At 38.4% G+C, this 18490-nt stretch overlaps 2 protein-coding genes across 2 annotated transcripts in view; one reads left to right on the top strand and one right to left on the bottom strand.

Moving 5' to 3' along the window:
- LOC144640643 (polycystin family receptor for egg jelly-like) overlaps positions 1 to 2989 on the top strand; it is a 37568-nt gene extending 34579 nt beyond the window's left edge. Inside the window, exon 28 of the mRNA XM_078499735.1 lies at positions 906 to 2989. Within this exon, the coding sequence (XP_078355861.1) occupies positions 906 to 2377 (1472 nt within the window). The 3' untranslated portion in view covers positions 2378 to 2989. The remainder of the gene's footprint in view (positions 1 to 905) is intronic.
- Positions 2990 to 9684: 6695 nt separating this feature from the next.
- On the bottom strand, positions 9685 to 10575 carry LOC144640666 (kelch-like protein 2). Its single transcript, XM_078499758.1, has one exon. It carries the CDS (start codon positions 10573 to 10575, stop codon positions 9685 to 9687), a length of 891 nt encoding a protein of 296 aa, XP_078355884.1.
- Positions 10576 to 18490: the final 7915 nt, after the last annotated feature.

The following is an 18490-nucleotide window of genomic DNA, read 5'->3' as shown; positions in this document are numbered from 1 at the left end:
GATTCTTTTAAATCCAACCTTAGAAAACTTTGAAGGATTATTATCAGGACGAAGTAACTGACCATTTCTCGAAAAAGTAAATCGCATAAACTCTGCAGCAGTAGCCTAAAGTGTTGTTCTCTTTGAAACCTGCAACGTTCGCAGCTGATGCGCTTTGTTTTACGTTACGTTTCGTTCTGGTTTATACAGTGATTTAGAAATATATTGTTCCTTTTTCTTTTGGATTCTCTATACTCTAGTTAAATTTGTTTAAAATATTAATGAACATTGGTCTACACTATATGAATAGATAATCAGTAAACACTGTTTTCCCCTTATTTCCGGTCATTTGTTTTCAACTCTCAATAACTCGAACTCCCGATAACTCGAACCATTTTCAATTTCCCTTGAAGGTTCGAGTTATCGGGAGTCGACTGTATATCGAAATTTTTCCTTTCACCATATAAGTCCAAGCGTTGGCCCAGTCTTTGATTACAGCTATTTTGATAGTGTTGTAAAATGAAAGCCAAATAAGTCATTCTGACGAGTTACAAAGGACACAGAGAATCCAGTGATCTTATCAAAATTCGAAGCAAGCACACGTAGCCGGCACGAAGCGCGGGAAAACATGTGTGACCGAGCCACGATGGGTTTGTTTGTTTGTTTGTTTGTTTCCCGATTGGATGATAAAGAAGCGTGATATTTTTAAACCAACTCCTAATCGCAGTAAAGCAAAAGCACATTTTAAGCAAATGCGAGTAACTTTCGACGATCAAGTGGAAAACTGATCTTTTTAAAGCTTGACAGGTTTGCGAGCACTTTTCCAATCAATACTGGGTGGCGTCAAGAAAATGCATGTGCATTTGTTTTGCTGTCTATATACTTTATTTGTTCTTTAAAATCTTTATCTTTCTGTTCTTTCAAAGGCTCTTGTGCAACAAATCAACATAACATTCCGTTCTGCTACTACGACTACTCCCGTGAAGGAGAAGACACCACTTTGCTGAGACTACCAGGATGGAAACCTCTTCCCCACAATACTTCCTGGTCTGAAGCTTTGACAATTTGTCCGAAGCCTTGGCGTTACCAAACAGCTGAAGAACTAAACATCGGTCCGATAAAGGCGCCATACAATACATATGGAGGGGGTGGTTATCCTGCAGTGCTTGGGTATAACGAAGACACTGCATATGTCGTCCTCAACGAGACTCTCGGTCAGGGATGGGTCGATCGCCAGACCAGAGCGGTGATTTTAGAGTTTGCAGTGTTCAACGTGAATACAAACTTGATCAGCATCGCCGTCTATTTCTACGAAGTGCTTGCAACCGGTGCTGCATTCCTTACAAGAAGAATCGAAACACTTGAGTTATACAGTACAGAGTCAGGGGCTGTCATGTTCTATCTTATTTGTCAGTTTCTGTTCTTGGTCATGGTGCTCTACCATTTCATTATATTGCTGATACACCTTAACAGACAGCGCCTTGGATTTTTCAAGTCTGTTTGGAATATGATTGACTTCGTAATGATTATCTCTTCCATTTCGTCAGTAGCATTGTACATGATAAGATCAAAGAGTGTCTTAAACAGCATTCAAACTATCCAGAAGAATCCTTTTGACATTGTGCATTTCCACACAGCCCTAGATTGGGCCAACCTTGAAAATGCCTCAATAGCTGTTGCCATTTTTATGGCGACCCTTAAGCTTTTAAATCTCATTCGTTTCAATCCTCATGTGATTTACTTATTTTTATCTTTTCGTCAGTCCGTTGAATACCAACTATCATACGTGGGTTTCTTCCTGATCATATTTCATGCCTTTGTCATATCGGGAATGCAGTTTTTTGGTAGAACAGTATATTCATATTCCAGTTACATGCAGGCAGTCGTCTCACAGTTTGAATTCCTATTAGGAAAGGCCGTTCCTATTGATAAGCTTCGCAATGAGAATCCTTTTCTTGGGCCAACTTTTGCGTTTCTGTACATGCTAATCACGACAATATTATTTATGAACATGATAGTTTCTGTATTAAATGAATCGTACGCTGAGGCAAAAGCTCACGCAGAGGAAAGTGCTGCTGAGCTTGAAATGGCGCACTTTGTTGGCGAGCGTCTTGATAACTTTTTTGGCTTAAGAAGTAAACCGCAGATTGAAATGAAGTTGTTTTGTGACGACTCAACGTATCTTAACATGTGCATTTCTGACGCAGAACCATTCTGTTTAAATTCACAAAACATCAGTCAGTGTACCGAAGAACGGATGGAAAGATTGGAGAAACGAATATTTGCTCTTTCTCAATTGACAAAAAATATGGAATTTGATTATTTAGATGAAGAGATTGAGTTCACTGACCTCCTTCATTCGATAATTGAGCCAGATACTCAAACTACTCATCTTTAAATTTTGAGTTGACCAAATGACCAAAAGGAGCCATTGAAAAGCTGCAATTTGTAAGATGAACTTTTTATTCTTCGTGATTTCACTGTTACTTTCTTGAATTTGTGAAATAACAACAGTTGTAATACAAATGAAAAATTAATAATAAATAAATAAGAATAGAATAATAAATGATAATTTACAGTGGCATCATCCACATAATGGCTCTTCTTGATTGCACTGATTTGCACTGATTGAATTTGGAGTGTTGGTTTTTGTGGAGGGAAGAAATTGGAGAACACGGAGTAAAACCCTTGGAGCAAGGACAAAACCAACAACAATCAACCCACATATAACGACGGGTCTGGGAATAGAGATACAGATCAACGCTTATTCCATCTTATTACATAGTGAAGCAGTCCATGGCTCATTTGTCACTTGCCAACTTGTTAATACAGCACTTTTATGCAGATATGTAAGTCTCTTTTATATATTTAAGGTCATTGCCCCGAAATAAAACTGAACATAGATTTTTTACCAAACTTCGCCTACTGGTTTATTACTTCAAGGAAACTTAAATTTTGAAATAAAAAAGGGGGGTCACCAGATTCGTTTAGGAGCAGGAAGATCATGTATATTTCATACAATTCCTTTATAATTCCTCTGCGAGTACTAACAAAGTACACTTTTTTAAGCGATAATTTATTTTTCAAACACATGAATTGATCTGTTTTCATTTTACAGAAAGAATGTGATCGCTAAACCCAAAATATGAGAAAAAATTGAAAAGTTACCAGGCACGTTTAGGAGAAAGTGACAATTTACTTCTCTCGCGGACTAAGCCGCATAGAAAAAAACAGCCATTTTGTTGATTTGCGCGCGCGCTAATTACGCGTAAACTTCTGCGCAGAAAGGATGCGCAATGCAATACAGGGCAATGACCTTAACAATCATTCGACTAAGACGAAGTGATTATTGTTGAATTATTACTTTTTTACTACTTTTTTCCGTACTAGTTATTGACCGTGTTTTCAATTAGTTCTCTTTGTTGTACTGCATTCACGAAGTCATGGAGGACAATATGCTTGTTATTTAGTTTACAACTATAGATATAATAGCGCATGAACAGTGTGAAGTAGTTGAATTTGCTGGTGATACTTTTCTAATAAAAGTTGGAGGTAACGAATAAAAGTTCCTCAATAGTTGGAGAGATCTGTGAATTGTACGTTGTATTAAACCACAGAATGACTTTTTGTATGAATGATTTCGTAAAGGAGCACTGAATAAAAGTGTGGTGGATTGAGTGTTTTTCCCCACATCGTCTGTTTTAATACCATATTTGAATAGTTCTTTCTCTAAAGTAAATGGTTTGAACCCAGGAGCATCAGTAGTTCGTATAGTGTGATCGTCCGGGTGAGAGTAGTTCTGAGAAGAACTGTTGTTGGTGACTGACGTTTCGACAACCTGAGCGGAAGTCATCTTCAGAGTCAAGTGAAAAGTTGTTGTCAGTCGATGATGTTATAAGTATGGTCCGTTGAAGCTGATTGGTCAGTTAAGCCGTGATGTTATTGGCTGTAAGACTCGTGTAAAGTTTGTCATCAGTAATTGGTAAGTTTCGATCCGTCTATTGTTAGTCTAATTAAGTCGTTCTGTTCCGTGTATTGTTAGTCTAATTAAGTCGTTCTGTTGGCGGTTCGTTTGTCGCTTCTGTTTACGTCGTGAATAAGTCGTTTGTAAGGTGCCGGTAGTTGTTGACATCTGTTGATAGGCGTCTGTTCTAAGTTTGTGTACCAGCTTTCCAGAGTCAGTCGTTGAAAATAGTTAGTACTGTAGGTTAAGCATTCAGCAGAGTCCCAGTCGATTTTGTGTTTAGTAAGTCGGTGGTGTTCAGAAATGTGATTGTTGACATCACCATTTCTCATTTACTGTAATACTCAATAATGTTGTGAGCCTCAGTAATCTATTATAATTAAATTAATTATTGACCCTCCCTAAACCCTTTTTTCTGTCTCTACATTACATCGACAATTTCAGTCGCTTTCACACTTTTTATGGCTGCAATATTCGATATATTTTGCAGAGAGAGAACAATAGGATTTTTGTGGGTCAGTAATTATATCCAAGATAAACTGGTTTATAGTGCGTCAAAGAAACGAGCAAATCCTGTCCAAGGTGGATTTTTATCCCTATAATGCACCGTGGTCTGTGTGAGTGAAACCCAGCAACAGTTTGACTGTACTAAGACTGACTGTTTTTTTGTATTTTAAGGTATTCGTTCAGGACTTATTAGTATGATACAAAAGATTCAGCAACAATCTCAACAAAGGTTCCAGAACACTCTGGCAGAGTTGCCGCCAGAGCATGCTCAAGTGCTGATGGCCGCTGCTACAGGGCAGGCCCCTGGTTGACAACACTGAACAGCGCTTAGATTGACGATTGTTGATAGCGAAAGATAAGGGAGTCGTGTCTTTAAATGCCAATGCTTGCTGACTTCGAGCAGGAATATCAACGAATTTCAGTACTAACTGACTTATTAGCAGAAATATCATCGAGCAACTGAGTGTGACGTCATTACCTACATATGGTGCTTACGCAACGCACCACATGACTCATTCAATCTACACTTGTGCCATCATGTATAATAAAGCGAAAAAAATGAAAAAAACACAGAACAGATTTTCAAAGATTCTGTTAACTGATGTTAATACTCGAGTGGATTGGAAGAATAAATGGAAAGTTCTGAGTTCGTTTGAGGTTAAAATACTTTTAACATATGAGTGTTTTGGAGCTCTCCCAAACTTTCTCTCTTTTTTGCACGAGTAAACACTAAGTGGTAGTTTTGTATTTCTTTTGTAAAACAAAGCCACGCCATGCGAGATAACGATGTTACATGGCTTCCTAAGCCAATCATAGCTCTTGTTATATAACTATTTTATAAAAGAATTCAAAAGGGAACTTTATTGTTAAAATTGGGGGACAATTGCAACCTCGTCCCAGGTCTTCTCCGGACGATTTTTAAAATAGCGGCGGCCCGCTGGCCATGAATACCACGGGGACAAGGTTGAAAAAATTGAAAAATGATGCCATGGTCTGAAAATAATAAATATTTATACTAAAAGTGATCGTTTAGGAGCACAAATGTTTAAAATGTGATAAACTTGTGATCTAGCTATCCTTTCGAAAACACGGTATATTCTCTCAAATGGAAGGAGAACTTGATCAAAAGAATTGAATCGTATAGAAATATGTTAACACTAATTTTTTATAGTTAGGAACAGTTTGGTTTACAAACTGTTCAACACCAAGCTTACTCGGAATATTCATGTTCCACTCATAGACTTGAAGGAATTAGAGATATTACTAGTGGTAACCACAGGTTAGAAAGTGCGGGCCTTGACGCACTTAGAAAAGGTACTGGTACGAAAGTGCGTAATTTTAGATGGCAGTGTCGATGAATGATTAAATGGACAAAAGACAATTATCCCGAGTAACGCGTCACACAAGGAATGCATGTTTTTATCGTTTTGGGAAGTGTAATCGAGCACGCGGTGTGAATTGAGATGTGATTTTTCTCAGTCGGTAAACTCGCTATGTTGTGCTCGCCTTTTATTAACGTGGCGCGATTAATGATAAATCACGCTTAATTGCCGCTAACCGGCCGCGAACCAGTCAGAGTTTTTTTTTTTGTCGAATTGACAGTTTTGTAGTGAACTGTAGTCGAGCACGCGGTGTGAATTGAGATGTGATTTTCCTCGGTCGATAAACTCGCTATGTTGTCAGTATTATAACGAATTTCTCGAGAATAACCGTTGTTGGAATCATTCGCTTTGCCGTGGCTTATGCGTGATACAATCAGAGCAAATTTTCGCAAAAGCAACACCCGTAAAACAAGTCTGCAAATTGTAATGTTGGCAATCTTCCATGTGACAGAAGCCTAGATCTTATGTGACAATCGTTCTTGGAGAACAGATTTTCTCTTCCGGTTTTACGACAAACTGTCGTGATTGACACATTTTTTGCATTCCGATCGTTCTTAGTGGAGGAACAAAATTTTCAACTTCCGGTTCGCAGATAGCCTTTATAAACGTGGCGCGCACGCGTAATACGCAATCCGCTGGTCACTGTCAAGATTAGGGTTGCGGGCCTCTCTTGGGCCCGCAATAAGAAATTTAAAACTACCGAGATGGATAATGAAAAAAAAGGAAGAATTAAGCAAACAGATGGCAGAGAAAATAGCGGAGGCTGACTAGGTTTCTTTAAGAACATCGGGCTGAAAGTTGGCCAATAAAGCACAAGTAATGTATATGGTATGATACAACTTTTAAGAACATTTTCACGCTGATTTCTCGCTTAACTATCGGCAAATAAGAACTTGATCAGCCTGAACCCTGAAATCATAGGGGTGTGTTAACTGTATTCAAGTGTGTCTTTCAGCGCGCGTGCTCGATTGTATTGTTATGCGGGTTGGTTACCGAAAACGTGATGTTCTGTAGGAAAATTAATTACCTGACTCGTGAATTCCAAGTATAATTTCATGCTACGAATCGCGAAGCGATTCATGCCATATCGGTTTAATTTTCAATTGAAATTTAACGTGGAATTCAGGAGTCAAGCAATGGATTTTCCTTGAATCGCATAGCCTTTTTAGAATAAAAAAATTTTTTACCCAATTTCTTTTTTGTTTATGGCTGAATGTTGCAATTTTAAATGCGCAATCAGGAGGCAATTCCAAATCAACTGTCATGAGCCAGCGAATCGGAGTCCAGCTAAAAAAAAGTTCATTTAAACCTCGTGGTTGACACTGAACCATCGTTTTTCAACGGTTCACACAGGCTGTTAACCATTTCAACAACGGTGTTGTAGTGTTTTAGACAACATTCTTATTTCTCGAATATCTGTTTCAAGGTTTCAGACAAACTCATGAAATTTTTTAACTCTTCGGCCAGAAAGAAGAAGACAACACGCATACATCGTGAAAAGGTGTTTTGCACGAAAAACTTGTAATATTTCTTTCCCCGCTTTTGTTGTTGTTGTTGTTGTTGTGAAGCGCCGATAGCAGGCCGGGATAGGCGCAAAAATGCATCAGTCAATTGAAACCCGACCCCCCGATCCCCGGGACTTAACGGAAGATTTAATATTAACCAGGTGTTAAAAACCCGACTTATTACCCCGCCCTAGGGTCCAGGACGTCTGTTAGAAGCCCCGCATAAGTGGGGGCATCTGAACCAAATAGAGAAAAAACTCCAGATCGACACTCAGTAAAAACCGGGCAAAACTCCTGATTTCGTTGCAGAAGTTGAAAATATCTTTTTCTTTAATTTATTGTCCATATATAGCTATAAGGTAAAAAGGAAACCTAATGTAGTTTGTTTCCGTCAAAAGCCTTTTACTTTGAGAAAGCTAAGAAAATCGTTTTTTCGTAGTCAGTCACACATTTGCCAAAGGAACCCTTAATATCGGGGTGTGATTTTCCTACAGAACGTATTTCAGCTTTTGTTGATCGCCTACTTCAGCCAATTGCACATAAACAAACTTCATGCGAGAGACTTTAAAAACTACTTTACTAAAAAAATTGGGACACGACTTTGTAGTTCGTTCACTGGCAAATTTCCAAAATAATAGCCAATTGCAAATGCTGGAAAAATAGTGGAATCGTCCCAATGGACATTCGTGTTCCTTTTACAGCTTTCTCGTCTTTCTTACTAAGCCCAAGCCTTTCCGTGATTTTTTCACAGCCGGATCTCACGGCTCCTCAACTAAAATGGCATGTCATTCTAATGTAAGTTTTTCACATGTGAGTTTTCAGGGTTTTATCGAGCGCTAAACTCTTGTCTTTGCATCAGATCTACAAAATTTACTGCATCACGATAAATGGTAAATCAAGCTGAATCGTCAAGTACCCACAGAATTGACACAGTTTGGGTGAATTGAACATGGATGCTTTTCGGGAATGCTGAAGCACCAGAATGCCCTACCCATGGACCTTTATTACCAGTATTATAATAACTGCCACATTAAATAAAAAAAAATATATGATCACGGGAAGTTAAATAAAGCCTGTGTCCGAAAAAAGTGGCCCATACAGCCTGAGCTTATCTTAGTTTCCGTGTATTTTATTGCTACCTTATTGAATGAAATTTTCGCATTTTGCGCGAAAATTTAATTTCGCGATTTGCGTAAATTTTGTATTTTAAATCTCTTTAGCTTCGCGTTTTTGAGTAAACCACAATTTACATTTCCTTGGCAATATTATTGAACAAGTCCTTGCATAACGACTTCATCAAAGGAACAATAACGTCAAAATTAACAAATAAACGCAAGGATGGGAAGACATTTCGGTAATACCTATTTTTACACCTTACTTAAGAGATGCACTGTATAGGCCAGTAACGTGTCTTGCCCAAGAAAAAAAGACAACGCATCTCCCTGGGTAGGCCTCGAACCCTGGCCGTTCGACTCAGAGTCGGGCACATTAATCATTGGGCCGCCACGCCTCCCACAAATCACTAATCATGGGAAGTATTAGCAAATTAACTTTTTACATTTAATGGCCTTGCAAGGATCACATGCTCTTTGTGAGCACCTGCTAGCTTTTGCGTAGATGTCACTAGCACATGTCTATGGATTCTAGGTTATCAAGAGTGCCTTTAAAAACCCGAAGTGAACAACATTTAAAAAAAGAATATCTTGCAAAACCATCGGTTTCATGCGGCATGGTCATCTTCTTTACGTCAACATCTGCCTTAAAGTTCCACACGTCTTTTTCATGGTCGTTAAGCATTTTATTATTGTCGAACGTCCACCAAGCACGTACAGAGTTTCGTCAACATGCACCATCTCACTTGGCGTTGTACTTGTTAGAAATGTTAAGCTGGCTATGAGATGCCATTCGTCTGTCCTCATGTGGTAAACTTCACAAGTTGCTCTACATCCTCCAGTGATGAAAATTTTTTCGTTTTTTCTGACACCAAACGCGCCTTCCCTCGCCTCGTTCAAAGGCGCTATTTTCTGCCATACCTTAGTCTCTGTGTTGAATCTTGAAGACTCGGAGAGGGGTGCACCTGGATATATGTCGTCATTAGCATCCTCATGACTGCTATAACAGGATATCATACCACCGATAACGTAAATGAAGCTGTCCACCACCACAGTACAGAAGCCAACACGAGGTGCGTCAACCCACTTGAACAACGACGTAGATGAATTTGAGTTAAAGTTGTATGTCCAAAGATTAGTTGGTCCAACTTCTTATCTTCTACCAAAAAATGTATTTGGTCTTTCACAACTACCACCTCCGATAATGTATTCCCTGGTGTACCGAAATCTGTTGTTCATGATGGCAAGTTTGAACTCTTTGTCCATGGTGCTGGAGACCAGTAGTTCCAATCGGGGTCGTAGCACTGTGATCCGGCGATATCTTCAGTTACAGCAAATACGTTCCCACGATATGAAACTACGTTACGTACTGGTTGGCCTATAGTCGTTAGCAAGCGGTACCACTTATCTGTTGCAGGAAGATAAAAGCATGTGTAGATGTGATGTAAAAAGTATTTAGAGACTGTAGTCACGATAACACTGGTTTCCAGAGTCTTCCTTGGCGAATGCGGCCGTGAAATATTACGACCTGTTGACCGGTCAATCCAGTTTAATGCAGCAGTAACGTTGTCGAAGCAGGGTTCATTTTCTTTCACAAGCTCATTGGTCACGATATCGTTCAGCAAAATGTCGCGCGATATAGTCGTCAGTCGAACGTGACGAAACAGCTCGCAGAATTTTGCGCTGCGTTCACTTTTATCAAAATTAATCCAGCTAAGTAAGATTTCAAAAACGTTTTCCTCAGCGTCAATCACAATCTCATCGCTTGAAATCCATTTTTCAACTTCATGGCTTGGCAAATTTAGAAAGTCGTTCGATGCAACGGTGATAAAGTTGGAGTTGATGAATTTCCTGGTGCTTGCCGTCAGCTCTTCACATGAAAACCGTTCAGCAATTGAGTAGTAAATAAAAAGGCAGTTCATCGTGGTTATGCGTTCTTCGAGAAATTTCCCGGCGATAGCTTTAAGGTTTGAAAGGAATAGAAAATCTGCCGTTGCAATAAGATCCACAGCCTTCTCTTGAGTGGTAATCTGCACGTTGCCGCTGTAAATGAACTGTAGAATATCTGCCATCTGAGACTCGGTTATCCACTCCAGTCGAATCATTCCTTCATTGTTTTCTTTCATGTCAGTGCTCAGAAGCTTTTCAAAGAAAGGACTTGCCTGTGAAAGGACATTTCTGTGAGCCCTAAAATCCTTTCCATTCTCCACAACCAACGTTATGTCAAACGGATTTAAATGAACTTCAGACATGTTGCTTACTGTTTGCTTAGTTTAAAATCAGTCCAGTTTTTCATATTCTCATAGTCGCTATAACGCATGTACAGCACTTGGCCAGGTTTTTGCAATTTTTGGACCTTCGCCCGAAAGAATGATTTTAGTGAATTCCTTTGCTATTGATGTCACATTGAAGGCGGGTCTGAATGAATGAGTAAGAAGTGTAAAAAATTCCGGCTTGGCAGGGCAACGTGTTTTAAAAAGACTTTTTCAAGTCGTGCGTAAGCGCGGTCTTTTTCTTTTTCAAGTATTATAACAATGATTAAGAAGCAGAAGTAGTAAATGACATGAATGCCGGCATCTTTATGTTGTAGAAGGAGCTCTATAATAAGCTTTAGCATATTTTTTTACCGAAATTCATTAATAGTATGAGCGAAATTAAGAATTAAAAAATATACACAGTTTTAAATTTCAAAGAAAAATTTCAGAAACTCTGTATTCATCAACAGTTTGAAAATATTTACAATAATTATTTTGAAAAAATATTCACGAGGTGAAAGAAACTTACAATGCTTTAATAATGAAGCTTAATACAAAAAAAAACGTTAATACAAAGAAATGAATAAGTTACGTAATACCATAGTCCTATATTAACTATGGTAATACTTAGGGGTAATGACATAGGAAGAGAAACAAACATTAACGATGACGCGAGAAAATAACAGTATTAGTTAAAGGAAAAACCCCCGATAAATTCACATATTTAGCTGTTTAATTTGTTGAGCAAGGGTCGCTACATTCAATGTTATGGGCCTCTTTGATTTTTAGTCGGAAGTCAGTAGGAGCCGAGTCCAGTTCGGATGAAGAAGCCTCAGAAACTTTTCTTATCTTTATTTACAAGCTGATGATAGATAAGTTAGACTACTCAGTACTTACGTTGTTAAAAGCATGGCCAATCAGTGTGTGACAACTTCTTTGTGTCTGCTTAAGCGAGGAAAAAACAATAGACGACTCTAGGTGGCCGCCCAATAAGAGTTAATTGATATTGTTATATTGGCAGTATGTGGATTTTGTAATAATTTTCCTTTCGAAATGCAAGATAGCAACCAAAAGGAGGGTATAAGAGGCAAATTGAAATATGATCTACAAAGTAAAAGTTTCCGTTTTATTCTTGCTCACACACTTTTTAAATGCTTAGTAGTCAACAAATACAAGTTATCGTCAACGTTCAATCGCTAAAATGGTTCCTTTTTGGAAATAGGTATTACAATTAATCACTTCATCGACATTGTTGTTTGGAGTACGGGCAATTTTCCCAGTACACAAATCATCTGAAAATAAAGACACAATACAGTCAAATCTCATAATAGCGGACACGCTCGGGGCGACGTTTAGTGTCCGTAATAGCGGGCTTTACAGAAACAAGTGCCGACTGAGTCGTCATGCGAGGTGACGATGTTACATGGCTTCATAAGCCAATCGAAGCTCTTAACTCTTTCATAATTATAGAATTCAAATGGGTACTTTATTGTTTAAATTGGGGGACAATTGCAACCTACCCCAGGTCTTCTCCGAGGCAATTTTCAAAATGGCGGCGGCCCGCTGGTGGCCATGAATACTACGAATACCGTCCGTTTCTCCACTTTACAGAGTCCCCTGAAAATGACCATTTTAAGCCTTTGTGTTGAAATACCACCACGCAGAAATTACCTTATTGTTACTCCAGATCCAGCAAAACCGACCAGTTTGAGACTAATTATCACTCCAGGTCCAAAAAAAAAAATTATTACAAAAAGTGGTACACAAACAACTGAAAATGACAATTTTGGGCCTTTGTGTTGAAATTCCGCCACGCAGATTAAAGATTATTTTCACTCCAGATCCAGCAAAACCGGCCGGTTCGAGTCTTGAAATGTACAGTTTGGGTCGTTTTGGAAATCCGCCATCACGTGGATTCATTCTTATTATCACTCCCCGTCCAAAACAATTGATTAAGAAATGTGATACACAAGCAACTGAAAATGAAAACTTTGGGCCTTTGTGTTAAGGTAATGGCAAAGTTCTCGCTATTGTGGTAAAAAAGGCAAGGAAGAATGTCTGTATTATGGACGTTTGTATTACAATGGAAGAGTTTATATGAATTTCGGTCTCCTTTGAAACAAAAACTGTCTATTATAGGGTCTGATATCGACATGGCTTGGCCAGGCTCCTTTTATACCAGAACACCATGACAACAACCGGTTAACATACATGAGCACAGTCCAGTGCTCATGCCACACTTCTTTGATTTATTTCTTAAGGTAGGTTTACTAACCAGTTAATTAACGAACTTCCTCATAGTCACTGCAGTGTGATTTACAGTTTTAAATGAGCACAAATGCCAGCACCAAGTGCAAACGCTGACTTTTTTTTTATCTATTACTAGGTGAAGAGTGTGAAACGAGAATTTGTAACATAACAGTTACAACAATTTACAAGTTCTAGTAATGAAGAGGTTCTATTTCCATTGCTTGGTCTCCAGAACCTCGTCAGGTTAAGTTCATAATGGTCTCCTAGATGTCATCTTTCTCATACATCATGGCACACGTGTTACTCTCTGACTCTCCACCATGGGCACGTTTGATGAAGGCTTATGGCTTGCTATCTGAGAAGTGACCTTGCAGCCATTTGTAACACCTTTAGAGACTGTTTCATGGGACCTGATGCTTCTTGAATAGCTGATTGAAGCTGCTGGCATAACTCTTCAAGAACCGCTAACATCTGTTCTGTTGTGTCCTCATCGCCTTCATCAAGGGCTATAAGAGCCTGTCCTATGTACCTGTAACATTTAAAATAGAATACCAGATTAACCGCTAAGTGATTAGGGCCTGATTACAGCAAGCATTGCTGAAGGGAAATAAAAAACATTAGTATATACCACACAAGTAAAAAGTTTTTGCTCATTCACAAGTGAATACTTTTGGCTCGTTCTGTTTGGCTAACTCGGCTAACTAAAATGGCCGTGCAGCTCCCTTCGGCTAGGCGAAAGTAATGTTTTGGCAGCTAATTTTCTCACCTTGTGTGATATATACTCATATATATTCATCCTAGTGTCTTAATATTCGATTTCAAGGCTCTAAGATATATATGGGTTATTGACCAAGCGTGAGGTCAAGATGGCAGGATATTGGCCAAGGTCTTTTTTGCGTGAAAAAACAGGCTAATTTTCCTCGATCTGTATAATTCTTCATATCATGCTTAGCCTCATTCAATAATGACTTATTAACGGTACACTAGAAGTTAACAAAAACGAGAGAGGTTGGTCTTGGCACAAGTCTCATTGCCTAATACCATTTGGCTTACCAAATTCACTGTAAATTCACTGAATTTACTATGGAATCAGAAACCAGATCCAGACGAATCTTCAGCAACATACACCGGTATCCCAGCAATAAATTTAAAATGACATAACTTCAACAAGTACATTTACAGTTGTACTTACTTGTGCTTGAGTTCTGTATCGATGGTAAGATCCACAGACAGTTGTTGTATTAGAGATAGTAAGACTGGTTGTGAGAGAGGACAAGGTGACTGGGATAAGACATTCTCAGCATCTGCATGCTCACACACGTACATTACAACACTTTGATCTGCTGCTTTCAGTGCCTAAGATAAAAACACGGTTCTGTAAGTGTCATAAGAACTGTCAAGAAACTTGACATTTAGTTTAACTCTTTGACGCACATACAAGTTGATACCCCTACTGTGGTGCAAGTGGGGTGGATTTAACATCCCCTCCACGCATTTCGTTTTATTAATGCACAGTGAGATTATTTGTCATTGGCAGATTAGAAAGCTGATTATTAAACACTATTTGGGTTAACCAGATTAGATTGGGAGGCTTGGTGGCCTAATGGTTAGAGCACTTGATTCCAAGTCGAACGGCGGGGGTTCGAGCCCTGGCCGGGGCTCTGCGTTGTGTTCTTGGGCAAGACACTTAATTACTCTCACAGTGCATCTCTCCATCCAGGTGTATAAATGGTTACTGGCAAATTTACTGCTGAGGGTAACCCTGCGATGGATTAGCATCCCATCCAGGGGGGTAAAGATACTCCTACTCGCTTAATGCTACGGAAACCGGGTCACTTGGCTCGGATACAGACTTTACCTGTCTTACCTACAGTAGATTTATACGACAGAACTACTTTTTTCAGTTCAGATGATAGTCTGGTCAAACTCTGGAACATTCTTGTAAAAAGTAGTTACAGAACCGGTGACTTGGTCGACAGCTTTTTATTCGAGGGAGGCGTTTAATCAAATTAATATGTTAGTCCATCACAGCGTTACCCACAGCGCATGATTGGTTTCTACTCATACAACTGATTGATACAGGCACTTTTTCAGTGTCTTGCCCAAGAACAATAATCAACATGATTATCATCATGATTTACAAGAATGATTAACAAGAAAAAGGGAAAACTGTGCGAAGTATAGCTAAAAGGCACACAGCACAACACATTCTAAAGTTACCTCTTGAAATGCCTGACAGTCTTGAAACTATCACCTGTGTAAAATAAAGGAAAATTGACTTTTAAGATAGAAAATAATACCTGTACACAATTCGGGTGAACTACATGTATACAGTTGGTTTCCTTAAATGGAATGCTAGCCCATGACAAAGCGCAAAGAGCCATCTTGGTGACGTTTCAGTAGCAAATTTCCACAAAATTCAAGTTAAGAGAGTACTTATTTTAACAAAGATATAATATTGCAACATAAAGGTGTATGTATGTTTATGCTTTTTAAATGCAGAGTTTTCTGGAAAGTCCAACAAGAGGGACTAAGGCGAGAGCATTACATTATTATAGTGTACACATGTTTTAGTTACATACATGCTACAAAGACATAGTAAACAAAAAAATTATTCTTCACTGTACGCCTCTGTGAAGTTACGTTTTAAACTCTTTACTTGTCGCCTCTAAACACTATATGCTTCTATGGCTTTTTATTGTGTGCGTCTACGACGCTTAGTTTTCCGCCTTGTAGGGGTTTACGATTTTGTTCTAAACCGTGACTTCATTTCTACTTTTACAGTCTTTTTTGATGCAAATGAAAACCTTGTTGTTGGGTATGTTTTCATTGCTAAATTATTCAACGGAAAATGTAGAGCCTTTCAAGCGTACAGCTTAGAATTAAAATGTAGAGTAATAAAAGATTAGGTTTTAAAACAAAAACGTAGAGCTGTAGTAGTGTAGTGTTTAAAATGACAAAGAAAAGGCGTAGAAGTGTACAACTTAGAATGAACATGTAGAGTCATAGAAAATACAGTTCAGAATGAAAACGTGCATCATAACCACCAACCTGAGTACGGGCTGTATCAGGAGCCTGCGGTGAAGTAGTTTCTGTTGATGACGCTATCATTTCATTCAGCTGCTGACGTAGACCTTCCAAGTCCAATCCCTTTATTTGTTGCACTGCGTCCTGGACAGAAGCTAAGACTTCCGACAACAGCCGCGAGAAAACCTCCTCAAGCAAACTAGTGATAATTAAGAATTGGACAAGAATGTGAGAATAATAATTAAAATACAAAAAATTTGGTAATAAATCTTTGGCCTTTATAAGCCAAAACGAACTGAAATAGAGAAAATTGATATTAATTAAAAGTAACCTGTGTAGTTGCCCGTGTTTTAATCTGATAAAGATTATCTTTCTATCCACCTATCATCAGGGGCACCCAGCAGACCATTTCGGTGAGTATCTGCTTGGAAGACCTATTATCGCCTCCGATTTTCGGATTAAAGTGTGATAAAAGCTGGAGATTTCTTTTCTCGGTTTACGAAAATTGGTCAGATTTTTTAAAGATAACATATTTTTGGATTTAAAGAAAATTTCTAAGTTTCAAGATCAAAAACGCTACTTTTAAGCTTCCTGGAAAATGGTACGCTGGTCAATTTCGAGCATGCTTCCAGGTTCGCTCCTTCGGCGCTCGTGTACGTTCGTGCTATATTGGAAAACGGTAAACGGTCAGCGTATTTTTTTATCCGCACCTGATATATAGAAGATTTCGTAATGTCCAATCTCCAAAAACGTGAAGTCTGTGCAACTCGCAAAGTGAAACTGACAAGCCACTGGCTTATATAGCGTAGCGCCGAGTTGGCTTATAACGATCTCATATTCAACAAGCGTGAGTGGAATAATTGTTTTATTAAAAACGCCCAAAGAATTGCAATTTTTAAGCTCCCAAGCTGTTTTCGTTGACGCGTATCGGCTACCACATTTGTGGTCAATGGTATATGAGCTCATATACCATTAGCTGTAAGCCAATCAAAACTCAGGAATTACAAAATATCATTGCTAGTGTTTTAAAAAAGTCGATAGATATATTTACGTCTATCCAATGGCAGTAACATGCCTCTATGTTCTTGTTGTACATTTATGTACACTTACTTTTCTGTTGACGATAACAACTGTTTTTGTAACGTGACCTCAAAGTCAGCCTGGAATGACTGTGTCTGTGTTTTCAGCTGTCGCATTACAGGTTCAAGAGAATCTTTCTCTTCCTTTGTATAATTATCCAGAGCAGTGGTGACTTGATGCAGGTCTGTATAAGAGTAAGATTTTCAGTAAAAATAACAATCAAGCTACAGAGACTAAATTAAATCAAGCTACACAGATTTAATCAAGCCTACTTCAATAAAAGGCGAAGAAAAAATATCAACAAAGCTATAAGAAAAAGAACAAGCGAATTGACAAATAAACAAGTGAAAACAACATACATTGCTAAGTTCCTTTATGAAAAGATTCATTGATTTGTTGGAACATGTTCTGGCACGCTTTTTCAAACGATGGCATGATAGTGCTCTGGAACGCCTCACGGTAAGTCACCTGAATAGGACCTTGAAGTGCACTTGCCGCAGCCCTACCTTTATCATCTACCACTTCCTGTTCGCAGAAAAGAGTGACAGGTTTGATTTAACAAATGAGGTCAGCAAATTCACATCGGTTTTTTATGCGTCTGTATTATTATTGATGATAAATTGAGTCTAGTTAGTTTCATTGTTGGCAATTCCTCGTAATATATAATATCGAGTAAGATGTATTCTTGGACAGACTGGACATCTACTACATCCAAGTCATCCATTACACGTTGAAAGTGTAATTAAATATGTGTTTTTTTAGAATATTGTCATTTTCTTTATACGATTAGTTCACGATTAGTTCAGAGTCTTGTAATTCATAGATACTAACAAGTAGTTTGGCTCCTATACACGCGAAAGTACTTCTTTCTATCCTGTGTCTTGGTCCCGTAATTAAGAATACCACGTTTTCCGACTGGTGCTAGTTGTATGAATAATTAGGTTTGTTCCAGAGTTTGGTGGTTCACACCAACAATTAAATTATTTGGCTACTATACACATCAGGCCACAGTTGTTCAAAATGGTTGATAACGCTAACAACTGAAAAAATCGTGTTGGATACTATGTTATCCATCGATCGGTTAGTGATTTATCCGGTGGATGGCGGTATTCACCTTTAGAGCGCTGGCCGAGCCAGGTACCTGATCTATACAAATTAATAAAATTATCAATTTATTTGTTTGACATCTTACCTTACTCTTCACCATCTTAGCAATGCTTTCCTTCACAAAAGTATCTGCAGCAGTTAGTTTCTAAAGGAAAAAATAACTTATTAATAATAAACTCGAGAAAGATAGGTACATAAATTACCCGCCATTTCTGTTTCGAAACATTCGCCACCAAAACTATACATTCCATAGCTACCGGATGCATTTCTGTTACTTTTTTTTAGATTTTTTCATTTGCTGACATGGCATTTTTTATAGTTA

Source organism: Oculina patagonica, unplaced genomic scaffold, assembly GCF_052425735.1.
Source record: "Oculina patagonica isolate OP01 unplaced genomic scaffold, crgOcupat unplaced4, whole genome shotgun sequence".
Lineage (NCBI taxonomy): Eukaryota > Metazoa > Cnidaria > Anthozoa > Scleractinia > Oculinidae > Oculina > Oculina patagonica.
The sequence above is the reverse complement of the archived record's forward strand: the minus strand, read 5'-3'. Positions and strand labels throughout refer to the sequence as shown.